Source organism: Oryzias latipes, chromosome 23 (assembly GCF_002234675.1).
Source record: "Oryzias latipes chromosome 23, ASM223467v1".
Taxonomy (NCBI): domain Eukaryota; kingdom Metazoa; phylum Chordata; class Actinopteri; order Beloniformes; family Adrianichthyidae; genus Oryzias; species Oryzias latipes.
Genome location: NC_019881.2, coordinates 20,374,862 through 20,387,731, shown reverse-complemented (window position 1 = coordinate 20,387,731; position 12,870 = coordinate 20,374,862). Strand labels below are relative to the sequence as shown.

At 36.7% G+C, this 12,870-nt stretch overlaps 1 protein-coding gene and 1 long non-coding RNA gene across 2 annotated transcripts; both read left to right on the top strand.

The window, feature by feature from the left end:
• Positions 1 to 5,927: 5,927 nt before the first annotated feature.
• On the top strand, positions 5,928 to 7,994 carry LOC110017616. The gene is made up of 4 exons (XR_002293062.2): positions 5,928 to 6,993; positions 7,205 to 7,249; positions 7,502 to 7,630; positions 7,762 to 7,994. It is a non-coding gene; the product is annotated as an uncharacterized LOC110017616 (long non-coding RNA).
• A 1,613-nt stretch (positions 7,995 to 9,607) lies between these two features.
• Positions 9,608 to 12,800, top strand: snrpf (small nuclear ribonucleoprotein polypeptide F). The gene is made up of 4 exons (XM_004083213.3): positions 9,608 to 9,745; positions 10,342 to 10,467; positions 12,404 to 12,468; positions 12,562 to 12,800. Exons 1-4 carry the CDS (start codon positions 9,743 to 9,745, stop codon positions 12,626 to 12,628), a joined length of 261 nt encoding a protein of 86 aa, XP_004083261.1. The 5' UTR covers positions 9,608 to 9,742; the 3' UTR covers positions 12,629 to 12,800.
• Positions 12,801 to 12,870: the final 70 nt, after the last annotated feature.

Here is a 12,870-nt window from a genome sequence, read left to right as displayed (position 1 = left end):
AACCATTCACATTCATACATTCTTGCTCTCACAGTCATATATACTCTCTTTCGCATACATATATTCTCTTACGCATACATATATTCTCTCTCTCACATTCATACATTCTTGCTCTCACAGTCATATATACTCTCTTTCGCATACATATATTCTCACTTGCACATCCATATATTCTCTCTCTCGCATGCATATATATTACTTTACACATAAATACATTCTCACTCTCATTGTCACTCTTAAAAAAGAATGTATGTATGTGAAAGACAAGTATATATGAACGTGTGAGGAAGAGTTTATATGTGTGTGTGAGAGAGGAGTATGCATGAAAAGGAAGGCACTTTGAATGAAAAGGAAGGCACTTTGAATGAAACGGAAGGCAGATGATTTCTCGTGCTCTGATTGGACGAGAGGCCGCCACCTCCCATTTTGAACAGACGCTAACACGAACCAATAAGAAGGCCATCGGAACCTTAAGAAATATTTTATCTTCACCTCAAGTGGTCACAAATCTGTCTGCATCTCTAGAGACACAAAGGAATGTCTCAAATACCAATAATGGTAATAGAAGTGCCACCGAAACAGAAAATCCGTATCCACCTTATTCCTAGCCCCCATGAGCCTTTGCGTGAATTATGGGCGACACTTCCTGTAGACGCTGGAACACGCATTTACATTAAAACAAATTCCTCTTGTTTTCGATCCATAACTACATATAAATGTGGGAAAACCAGCTGTCATTTCTTAAAAAAGGCAACGGTGAGGTGGAGATGAAATATTTGTTAAGGTTCCGATGGCTGCAGGACCCCCGTGGCTACTTCTTGCCGGTTCGTTTTTTAAAAAAAATAAACTTTATTAACAATATCTTGCACATACAAAATACCAAACACAAAACTCCACTGTGTGCAAAATACAATCTTCACGTTCGCCATGAGAATGAACAAAAAAACATAATGATAACCATGTAAAACAGGTTATGCAAAAAGAAAACAAAAATAATAAGGCAAAGGAATCTGTTAAAGTTTCAGGAGAGACCATGTTTCAACTGTTCTGACAGCTTTTTTGTTAGTGGAAGATTTAATACTGTTCACATACAAAACCATTTCTTTCTGAAAAACATAACACACGGTTTTTTTGTTGGCATATTTACACTTGTGTATAAAGTATTTAGCCATAATTATAAGTAAATTAACTACATATATTTTTTCTGCATTAAGTCTTTCTTGTGTAAAATATCCAAAAATAATATGCTCGTAAAATAATCTATAATCTTCACATAGATGAGTTCTTATAAAATGTATCACATCTTTCCAAAATAGTTGAGTGAAAGAGCAAAACCAAAAAAGATGAGGCACAGTTTCTGGTGAGGAATGACAGAATGAACAGTTTATGTCCAGATCTTTTTTAAACTTAGTAAAGAAATGTTTCACTGGATAAAATTTGTGAAGAATTTTGAAAGAAATTTCTCTGATTTTATTGGTGATGAAATACTTTTGTGGCAGGGTCCAAACCTTTTCCCACTGAATTCTACATCCAAAGCTGTTCCAGTATGAGATAACATACGGTTTTGTGGCAATCTCATTTTGAAACAGAGAACGGATACTTTGATTATTCCTGCTAGCTGAAAAACATACCTTTCCACAACACAAGTCTGTTAATTTGGGATTTCTTGCTTGTTCATGTTAGCGTCTGCACTGTAATCCCTAGCGAGTTGACTGAACTTAAAAATTATTTTGTAACAGATTACGCAACAGTTAAGTTATATTATTAAAACTTTTAAGTTAACATTTATTAAAATTCATATTGTCAGTTGGCTTACATTTGTATTATTTCATATAAAAAATATTAAGATTCCTCAACTTATAAAAGAGAGATTATTTACTTAAAGTTTTTAATATTTTCCAACTAAAAAACGCTTTAACTAACTATATTTTTATATTACTCAACTCATAAAATATGTAAAATTCACTCAAATGCTTTATAAATTCTTTAACTCATTAAATGTGTAGCATTGAAAATATTTAAAATTCTTCAGCTTAAAATGTATTCTAAACAGAGATATTGATACTGCCCCACTACATTTTAAAGGCTAACATTGATAAAAACCAACAAACGTGAAGGCCACACAATAGTGATTGCTTAATACACTTTTTTTAATTGCTCTTTAAAAAAAAGCACAAATATCAAGAGGATGAAGAAACAATAAGTGCAATAAAACTGCATTATAAGAGTGCCACACAACATATTGACAAAAAGAGTTGGTTTTGTATTTTACGGCAGAAAAAGCAAATGATTACAACAAAACACATTAGTTACATAACACTTAAACCAACAAATAGTCCATTCTGGAAGACTCACTCAACGAAACATTCTTCAGCGTCAATAAATGTCCTTTCAGTGGTTTGCTGTCCTCAAGGCTCAAGACAGCATTCTGAATAAATATGAAGGCAAGTTCAAGTTTTTTGGGGTGCTGTAGGTCCAGAGCATAGATGTCCCCGAAGAGTTAGAAGAGATTAGTCAGCCAGATGTGTGGGACCACTGACGGCAGCATCAGGAGCGTCACCACGACAACTGAGAAGATACCCACAGAGGTGTCTGTGAGGTCTGGTATTCTGGAAAATACAAAACAAAAAACACAGATGAGTTCAGACCCTCAAAGATATTCATCACACTAATGTCCAAAACTGACATTCCTGCCATCTGTCAATAGGAATCTTTTCATGCTAACATTCTGTTAGCTTTTAATCAACTGGCTATGATGTTTTAAGGACCAACTCCAATTAAAATTGTGTTTTTAAAAAGTTCTTTAGCATTTTTCTGAAGGAGGACATTTATAAAATAATTTAAGACTAAAGCTTCATTTTTCTTTATTCAAATAATGATGGATCAGGAGCAGAAAAGGTAAACGAAACTCCACTCCTTCCAATCAGGAGTCCCTGATGTTCGCCTTTCATCTTCCGTCTCATTTTTAAAACCATTTAAAAATATCACTCAGTTTACAAACTACAAACAATTGCCCTATTTATTATGTCACTCAATAAAATCTCAATCAATATTAAAGGATTAGTGAAAACCATTGACAGGGAGTCGTTTGCACTTACTGTACAGGTCTTGAAGAAGTTGGAGGCATCTTCATGCAGATAAACAGGAAGTGCAAGGAGGACAAGTGCCCGTCTCATGTTCACGTCACGCTGGTCCTAAAAGAATAAAAAGAAATATCCATTACCTTTGAAGCAAATGCAGAGCAAACACTTCCAATATTTACTTAAGGAACTTTAAGAAATAATAAAATGATACCTTTTCTAGATGTCTATTTCTAGTGAGAGTACAATACAGTGTTCATGGCATGATCCACTTCAGGTCAAAGACCCAAAGTCATTTTTAAGGCAAGTTACACCGTGGCTTCTTACAGCTGTTTACAAATGATTTGTTATCCGTTTTTGAATTATGCACATTAGAAATTCACCTGGAGGTCATAAATCCTAACCAAGCTGGCCAGTTCCTGTCTGTTTTGGTAGACTTAGTCTCAGAAAAGGGCAGCTTTAAGTTACACAAACATGTAAAAACTGCACAATTTCCTCTGACTGCATCTACTCTACATAAATCCATTTCAGATCTTGACAGATGAGTTTTCATGGTTTCAAATGATGGAATGGTGCTAATGCAACATCATTTTATTATTGTAATATACTGTCATAAAGACATGACAATATTCCAAAGTGTCTCCACATACATGGCAGTGGAAACACTTTGGAATATTTGCTATGTAGTACTGCAGTATTATATGTAGTACTGCATAGTGCCAAAGTAACAGAACACAACTTGCACCTCCATTCCATTGTGCCACCTTCAGCCTGCAATCTAAATATGTTTAGTTAAATTGTAAATAATTTCAGCTCTATTTAGACCTTTGGCTAGTTAAAATGTGCATAAATGTTTCCATGCTGCCGTATAAATCTAATAATGGTAATAGTTCAGGATGAATGCATTAAATAAGTATAAAACTCACCCACTGACACCTCTTTTCTGGTGAAATGGTGACTTTCTGGTGAACTTTCTGAAGTTCAGTTTCTGAAGTTCAGTATCTGAAAAAGTCCAAAAGAGATTTTTCAATGTTAAAAAATGTTTCAATTATATTCTGATCAAAAAACATTTATTGCACTACACAACCCATTGCATTTTTTGTTTTTTTAAAATAGCTCTAGACAAATAACTGATCAGGAGACAAGTTACCTCGCTGGCCTTGGCGTCTACCTGGAGGTGAAACACTGAACACTCTGTAGTTCGGTACCTTAACACAACACGAGCACGTTGATTAATTTATTTTTACAAAAACCTTTTTTATAACGGAGATCAGTGATTTATAAAAGCTTAAAGCTGCATTCAAAACCCAATGCTTTCATGTAGCAACCAGGCTTAAAACTGTTGGCGGTAGCTCCTCCCACACAACCGTTAGAGGCTTTGAGTGACATTTTTGGACAAATGTCCAGCAGCAAACTTTAGCCACAGACAGAGGCCTCCAACGCGAATTTCACACGCGGATCACGTTTAGTGTGATTGCAGCATAACAGATCATTTCTACCTCTGAAAAAAAAAAAACCTCATCACTGTCGTAACTTACGGGCAGAAATGCATTTTGGGTTTGGCTCGCCATACGACGTCTGCTATGACAAACATCATGTATACATTTCCACATTAATCTCTAAAACAATCATAACACACATATGTTTAAACAACAGTAAACCACATTTACGGTAGTATAAGAGCATTTTTAAAGCATTCATTCATAAACCATGAACGATACTTACCAAATTAAATCAGGGCTGAAGACAAGACGGCACCATCAGCGATGAGGCGGATGAAAAAAAAAACTCGAGGTTGGGGCGTCTTGAAGCGGGACGAAATCGCAACGCTTTGCAGAAAAATAAAATGCTCGACTTTCAATTTCAAACGTCGCATACTCGCATTCGGCAAATCCAACATGGCCACCTGAGCTAACGTAGAGAAAACGAAAGACCCTCCCACCAGTACGTGATGACGTCATAACGCTACTTCACGGATCTTAAAATTTTTGAGTGCCAGATACAAATAAGCTTTAAAATATTTAGCACTGTTAAGTTAAATTTGAAAAAATCTTGATAGAGCTTAATACTTTATAGTTGAATCAACTACAAAATGACATTTAAGTTGTGTAACCTTAATAGTTATGAGTCAGTACAAGTGATAGGGTTTAGAGTGTGTTCAAAATGGGAGGTGGCGGCCTCTCGTCCAATCAGAGCACGAGAAATCATCTGCCTTCCGTTTCATTCAAAGTGCCTTCCTTGTCATTCAAAGTGCCTTCCTTTTCATGCAAAGTAACTTCCGTTTCATGCATACTCCTCTCTCACACACACATATAAACTCTTCCTCACACGTTCATATATACTTGTCTTTCACATACATACATTCTTTTTTAAGAGTGACAATGAGAGTGAGAATGTATGTATGTGTAAAGTAATATATATGCATGCGAGAGAGAGAATATATGGATGTGCAAGTGAGAATATATGAATGCGTAAGAGAATATATATGCATGCGAGAGAGAGAATATATGGATGTGCAAGTGAGAATATATGTATGCGAAAGAGAGTATATATGACTGTGAGAGCAAGAATGTATGAATGTGAGAGAGAGAATATATGGATGCGTAAGAGAATATATGTATGCGAAAGAGAGTATATATGACTGTGAGAGCAAGAATGTATGAATGTGAATGGTTCAGAATAAATAATGTCTTATACGGCCCCTCATAATAATGTGTGTTTAAGCACAGTGGTGTTTTGAGACATCTGGGTTCACACTTTTCACCAGATTCAGTATTTAAAAAAACTACAACAAAAACTTTACATTTACCCTCACAGCTCATTTTCTAAATACATTTTGTTGTTTTTTTCCTTGTCTGTTAACAATTTTGAAATAGTCTTTTTTTAGTTTGATTATTCTCCATCTTAACATTTAAACTACCAAAAATCTCCTCCATCTAGTGACCCGTATGTTTTAGTTCATATATGTGCTCCTGCGCATCTAATTCAAGTCACTGTGACTCACTTCCAGGCTCCTGCTGATGAAACTGGACATGTCAAAGCGAAGAAAAAGGTTTGAAACACTCAGGGCAGTTTTTATGGCATTGGAAGCTACAAAATTGTGGCTTTATAATAAGACAAAAGTGAAACACAAGCAGAAGAAAAGGTGTTAAAATGGGTTCAAAGCTTTAGCTGTAAAACACTCAGCAGCTTCAGCTTTCTGTGATTCTTGCTTTCATTTGTAACCTACATGAGAATGATATTTAAATGTTTTTGTGACTATGTACTATGGATGATAAAAAACCCTGCCGAACCACCTGTGCAGAAGCTGTTTGCTACAGAACATCTTGTCTGAACGGTTGGGTCACCAGGTGATGCTGCTTGTCCTGCTGATGCAGGTGGAAAAGGGTCAATCGACCAAGAAGCTGCAAGCTCTGCTGCTGTTTTCCTCATGATCTGCTCTAAACAACGTTCTGTCTGTGAAGAAATGAAGGGTGGGAGGGTTTTCCCTAAAATTAGGGTCTATTTGGTAGAATAGTGTTGCCCACAAAGCTTCACCTTCCATGTGATCAGGCTTTAGAGCGCCCTCTGCTGATCAGCACTGGTGCAGTTTCCTCTGCTCACTTGAAAGCAGCTCCACTGAACACAGCATGGCTTTTCTCATTCTGTCCGCTGTGTAATTGGACCATGACCCGCTTTGAGTGCATGTGACCCGTGTCCAATAAGCAGTGAGCCAAGTTAAACTATCGCACCTGTTCACATGTGGTCCTGCATTCAGTGAAGTGGACGTCCTGGTTCTCTCACTTCTCTGTCCTCCTGCTGGCAGCAGAAAAGCTGCAGACGTTTGATCTTCATCACCTCTGAGGAGGACATTGAGCGCATGTCCAGGAGGTCATTTAATTTATGCTCTGTAAACCAAACGTTTACTTTCAGGGTAAATTGCACCATTGGTTTTTATTAATTACATTTTTTCTAAACTCTTTTTACTCATTTAATTATTTGTAACTATTTTCTGCAGTCATTTTTTGTTTTACTTTTGTTGCTTTCCTTGGAGCTCATTTTGAACAGTTTCTGCTGATTTTTGTTTATAAAATTCCATTTCTAAAACAGATTTTTTTAAAATTATTTTTCTGTTTTTCTGAAAGGTTTCTTCTGTCTTTGTAAGTCTGATTATTGTGCACCAATTTAAGGTATGTTTTCTCCTAAACTTTATTAAAAATGATTCTGCTGTTAAATTGTTTTGGTAAACATCTTTACTATACAAATTTCAAATCTCTTTTTCATCTTTTTTGTCACTTTTTCTTAATATTCAAAGGAATTGTGCACAAAAGTATCTTTTTTGTTGTTGCTGTCTGTCTTGTAAGAACTTTATTTATACATATTTGTGGTTATTTAGCTGCTTTATACAGTTTCATTCATTTTTTTTCTTCAAACTTGTACAGGTCAGTAATGTCTGAGTATGATGAAAGGTGAAGTTCAGGCCCCAGGTCTTCTCTGAGCACACATAATCGCCGTCTTCATGCCATAATGACTCACTGATGGATGGCCTAATTACACTCAAAAACGTCCCGGTGAGTAAACAGACTCAGTGATGCAAAGACACAAGTATTTCAAACATGCACCCAAAACGCAGGAGTCATTTTCTGAGGAACTCGGCCGTTTACTGAACAAAGTCGGATGAAATTTTTATTTGTCATCTCAGGTTTGAACTTGCCTCATGTTGGAGCTTCAACCCATAGAAAAATGTGGAGGAAGAGGCGTCCAGACCGACAGCAGGAGACCCAGAAATGACAGTCAGTTGCCTTTCTACCCAGAAACACATCACAGTTTCAGGAAAAAGCTGGCGGCAAAAGGAGAAATTGTTCTACACGTCATTTCAACGCATATATATATATATAGATATAGATATATCTATATATACTTCCAGATCGTGACTGATAGGATGGTAATGGCGAACCAACCAGACATTGTAGTGGTGGATAAAGAACAGAGGAAAGCCGTTGTGGTGGATGTGGCAGTGCCAAGTGATGGGAACATCAGGAAGAAGAAACATGAGAAACTGGAGAAATACCAGGGACTCAGAGAAGAACTGGAGAAAGCCTGGAAAGTGAAGGTGACAGTGGTGCCTGTGGTAATTGGAGCACTTGGGGCAGTAACCCCCAAGCTGGAGGAGTGGTTACAACAGATACCTGGAAAGACCTCAGACCTCTCAGTACAGAAAAGCGCAGTGCTAGGAACAGCTAAGATACTGCGCAGGACCCTCAAGCTCCCGGGCCTCTGGTAGAGGACCCGAGCTTGGAGGAGAAAGCACCCACGGAGGGTGAGAGGGGCGTTTTTTTAAATTTTATATATATATATATATAGATATATAGGGAGCTGGTTTAGCTCGTGCTGGTTTGCGGCGCCTTCCGTCCGTGAAACCAGGGTTCGACTCCGGGCTGCTCCCTGTTCCCTTCTCTACTTCTGTGCCGGTCCCAAGCCCGGTTGCTTTGAGAAGGTTGCGTCAGGAAGGGCATCCGGCGTAAAACATTGCCAAGTTTACCATGCGACTCGTTCGCTGTGGCGACCCCTGATGGGAAAAGCCAAAAGGGAAACCAACCCTATCTATCTATCTATCTATCTATCTATCTATCTATCTATCTATCTATCTATCTATCTATCTATCTATCTATCTATCTATCTATCTATCTATCTATCTATCTATCTATCTATCTATCTATCTATCTATCTATCTATCTATCTATCTATCTATCTATCTATCTATCTATCTATCTATCTATCTATCTATCTATCTATCTATCTATCTATCTATCTATCTATCTATCTATCTATCTATCTATCTATCTATCTATCTATCTATCTATCTTCTGAAGATGAGACCCACCAACTCACACATTGATTCTCGCACTGTTTTCCCAACAATCTATATGTCATAAACACTTCTCAGCTTACTTACTTAGCCATTGCCTCCTTGGTAACCGCCTCGCACCATGATTCCTCTGTAGCAAACGTGAAATCTACCTGGCGTTGATACAGAGTGTGAGTGCCTGTATGGTGAGATGTCATCCACAGTTTTGGCATCTTCTCCAGCTCCAGGCTCAAATGAAACATTTACAAAACTAAAATCATTTTCTTACATTAAAGCTCGGTAATGCAAGCCTTTCAAATAAACAGCAGAATGTGAGAGTTCGTCAGCACATGTTGTCAGCAGCCTGGAGCTGATGACAACAATTCTATAATTCCATTGGGTTTTATATTATCTGATTATAAATCATTTTTAATTTCACTTATTTATTTATTTTTTGACATTTGGTCTTGTCTCATTGTTATAAAATAGTTTATTTATGTTTTTTTTCATAGTTTGTTTATTTTTTGTTGTTTACTAATTGTGTGAATGATGTTGTGTCATTTTGTAAACTGATTTTATTTATGATTATTTTATTATGACTTTATAAAGCAGATGCACTGGAATGTGATCAGAATATAGTCCGAGTCTTTTTGTTGCACTAATACATCCAGAACGCCAGGGGGCGACGTGAGGCGCGGCGAAAAGCTCGATGCCACTTCCGTTTCCTGTCGGCGGCAAAGCGTGCTTCTAGTTTGTGAAGCTAAAACGTTTTTGTGACGAAGACATAATAAACTTCTAATTTACTGTTAATCGGGTCTAAACTTAATCGAGCAAAATGGTGAGTAACTCTTCAAATATGTAATTTCACACGGCCTTTGGGTTTATTGAAGTTTGTTAAAACAAAGAATTTAAGAGAGTTAGCTCGTTTATGCTAGCCATGTTAGCATCCCATTCATAACTGGTTTACACAGCTCGTAGGGGAAAACAAACTTACACTAAAAACAAAACTTTAAAAATGAAACGGTTAGATATTCAAGTGAGCTTTTACTAAAGTGTTGTTTGTTTTGGGTAACGTGTTGCCGTATCAGAAAATGAACGTCCGTCGGAACAACACAAAACTATGACGTTCCTCTGCAGGTAGTAGTGTGGTCGAACATTATACAACAGATTAATAGAAGTATATAGGTCATTTGAATAATTAAACTGCTCCAAAACCGAATTTATGTACTGTTTCCCAATTATTCAATTTATTTTTTTAATGCAGTCCAGATTGGTTCTTCAGTCGCTCCTGTTGATGATTGGTGGTGTAAAGAAATCAGACGTGGAGACTGTCCATAACATGAATAACCCGCATACTTAAAGTTCTAAATATCTCATAGGGAAAAGCGTCATGTTTGCAGACTTGATGTAAGGTTTCAATCCCCTCTGCCGCAGAGTTTGCCCCTCAACCCAAAGCCTTTCCTGAACGGCCTGACAGGGAAACCAGTGATGGTGAAGCTGAAGTGGGGAATGGAGTACAAAGGCTACCTGGTGTCTGTGGACGGATACATGAACATGCAGGTAAAAGCAACTCTAGCTTCATTCACAACTATATCAGGGTTTATTCTGGGATTTTAAAATGCAGCTGCAACACAGAGGCAAACTACTCAAAAGTAAATGCAATTATTTATTCAATCTATTTTAAATTAGTCAAGAGTGTTTTTATCGTACTCAGTTTGTTATTATTATACATGTTTCTAAATGACCAACAGTGTTTTCAGTCTTCTATTCTGAGCATTAACTTAGACGACTGTTGGTGGAAAACCAATTAGCAGCTTTTCTTGTACCAGTTTACAATTTTTTTCAAAAATTCTAACTATCCTATCATATAACATTTTAATAAAAAAAAGTCGTTTAAAAAAAGGTCAAATGGCTCCTGTCGCATAGTGACAGCCTCTGCAAAGATGACGGAGGCTTTTTTGAGTTTGCTAAACGATCCTGTTCAGCAATTATTGATCAGGAACTTTCCGCTTCATCCAAGAGTCAAAAACAAACTCAATACAGTTTCTAAATGAAAACACTTCTGGTTTTTCACAATAAGATTATTCTGGGCACAAATAACAAAACATTTCTCTGAACCAATGAAGTCATTCAAACCAAATCATAAATGTTGTCTCACATTGTTATTTAAACAGTAAATAAGTCAAAACAACTCTAAACACTTATTTTTTTTAAGTATTTATCTGTGATGCTCATTTTTTGATCAGGGTTATCCGTAGTAATCACAACTAAAAATGTTCCAAATTTAGCTTTTTTGTCCTTCACTGAGCAATTAAGTCTGTAAGTCAGTCGCTGCAGCGGCCTGATACTGCATGAAAGTTGGCTAGCATTTCTAAATCTGGAACAACTTTTCTTACCAAAACATATCAAACCATTTTGTTCTATTGTTTAGATAGCAGCACATGTAGAATAAAAGAAATCTGTTTAAAAAATTGAGATTTCAGACCCTTAAAGCTCTCACACCAAACCGGTGTTGCTTCTCCATATTTTACATAATTCTTTGTATATTTAGATTTCATGAAATTTGACCTTTGCTAAGAAACTCTTGTTGTTTAGATGAAGGTTGTTGTTTAACTTTGTCATCTTTTATTATGAGATTTTAAAAGAAATACATTTGTTGTGTTTTACTCAGAGGAAATTACCATAAACATTTTACTTGTTTAGTTTGTAGAAAAAAAGTGATAAACGGCAGGAAAAGTACATGATTGTTGCAGAAATCCTCAGATGGAATGGGTTTTTACCAAACTGTGACACGCCACCATAACAGTAACATCTTTTCTTACGCTTTTCTAAGCTCTTCAGAAAAAAGTCTTATATCTGGACTTGTTTTTAAAATGTTTAATTTCCTGAAATTCCAAAGTAGATTCTTTGTCGAGTGAATTTTCTCAGGTTAAATATTAGTTAAAAAATGACAGAAAAATATAAGTATTTAGATGAAAACTTGGGTGCTGGAATTAAAGGTTAATCTTTTAACATTTGTAGAAAAGAACAGAAAATTTGCATTTGGTTATTTGGGAAACAGCAAAGAAATCCATAAGATCTTTTTTTTTTTTAATATTCTTGTGGCATCTTTCTCATGATGGAGAACACGTATGAAGAATGAATCAGGAGCAGAAGACAAAATGCCTTTTGATTAAGATCGTATTTGTGACGTTGAAAATATGGTGGGCGGGCAACAAGCTCCCTGCTCCGAGGGAAAGGGGGGCGGGGTTGCTCTGTACCAACAGTTTCGCCACAACAACAAACTGGGTAATCATAATTAGAACCACTGGGAAGGCTTTGACACTAGATCTTAAGATGATCAGAGCTGATCTTTAAACTAAACGTTATGAGTAGTTTACTGTTTAATCCAGCAGAGGGCGCCACAGAATGAACGTAAAATCTAACAAATCTTTAATTTGGTAGAAAAATGAAGAGAAGGTTTGAGGTTTTGACTTTTCTGTATGATGTCTGACAGCTGGCAAACACGGAGGAGTATGTGGACGGAGCGTTGGCGGGTCATCTGGGTGAAGTGCTCGTCAGGTATGGAAACCGCCTGATGAAGAAACGCCCTCAAAAAGTAAATAATCGTTTGAAATCCTTGCAGTCGTTCATGGAAACATGTTTTCTGCTCAGGTGCAACAATGTTTTGTACATCAGAGGTGTAGAAGAAGAAGAAGAAGATGGAGAGATGAGAGAATGATGATGAAGAGGAGCCAGCTTGTGTGATTGAACCCTAAAGTGGAGCCGTGTGTTTGTGTTTTCACCATGTGAAACAAATCTTTTTCCAACAACTTTAAGATGAAACTTTTTTTTTTTTCTTCTTTTTACTGTTTGTGACATAACACAATAAAGTGACTGTTTATCATTTCTTACAGAAGTGTGTGTGTGTTTTTATTTTTAATGCTCTGTCCTGTTTGACTTTCTGAAACTAGGACTGCCTCT

What these genes read in the sequence shown, in the direction of transcription:
- snrpf (XM_004083213.3), top strand. An exon ending in ACGGATACATGAACATGCAG is followed by an intron (nt 10,468 to 12,403) that starts GTAAAAGCAACT and finishes GATGTCTGACAG; the next exon opens with CTGGCAAACACGGAGGAGTA. An exon ending in CTGGGTGAAGTGCTCGTCAG is followed by an intron (nt 12,469 to 12,561) that starts GTATGGAAACCG and finishes TTTTCTGCTCAG; the next exon opens with GTGCAACAATGTTTTGTACA.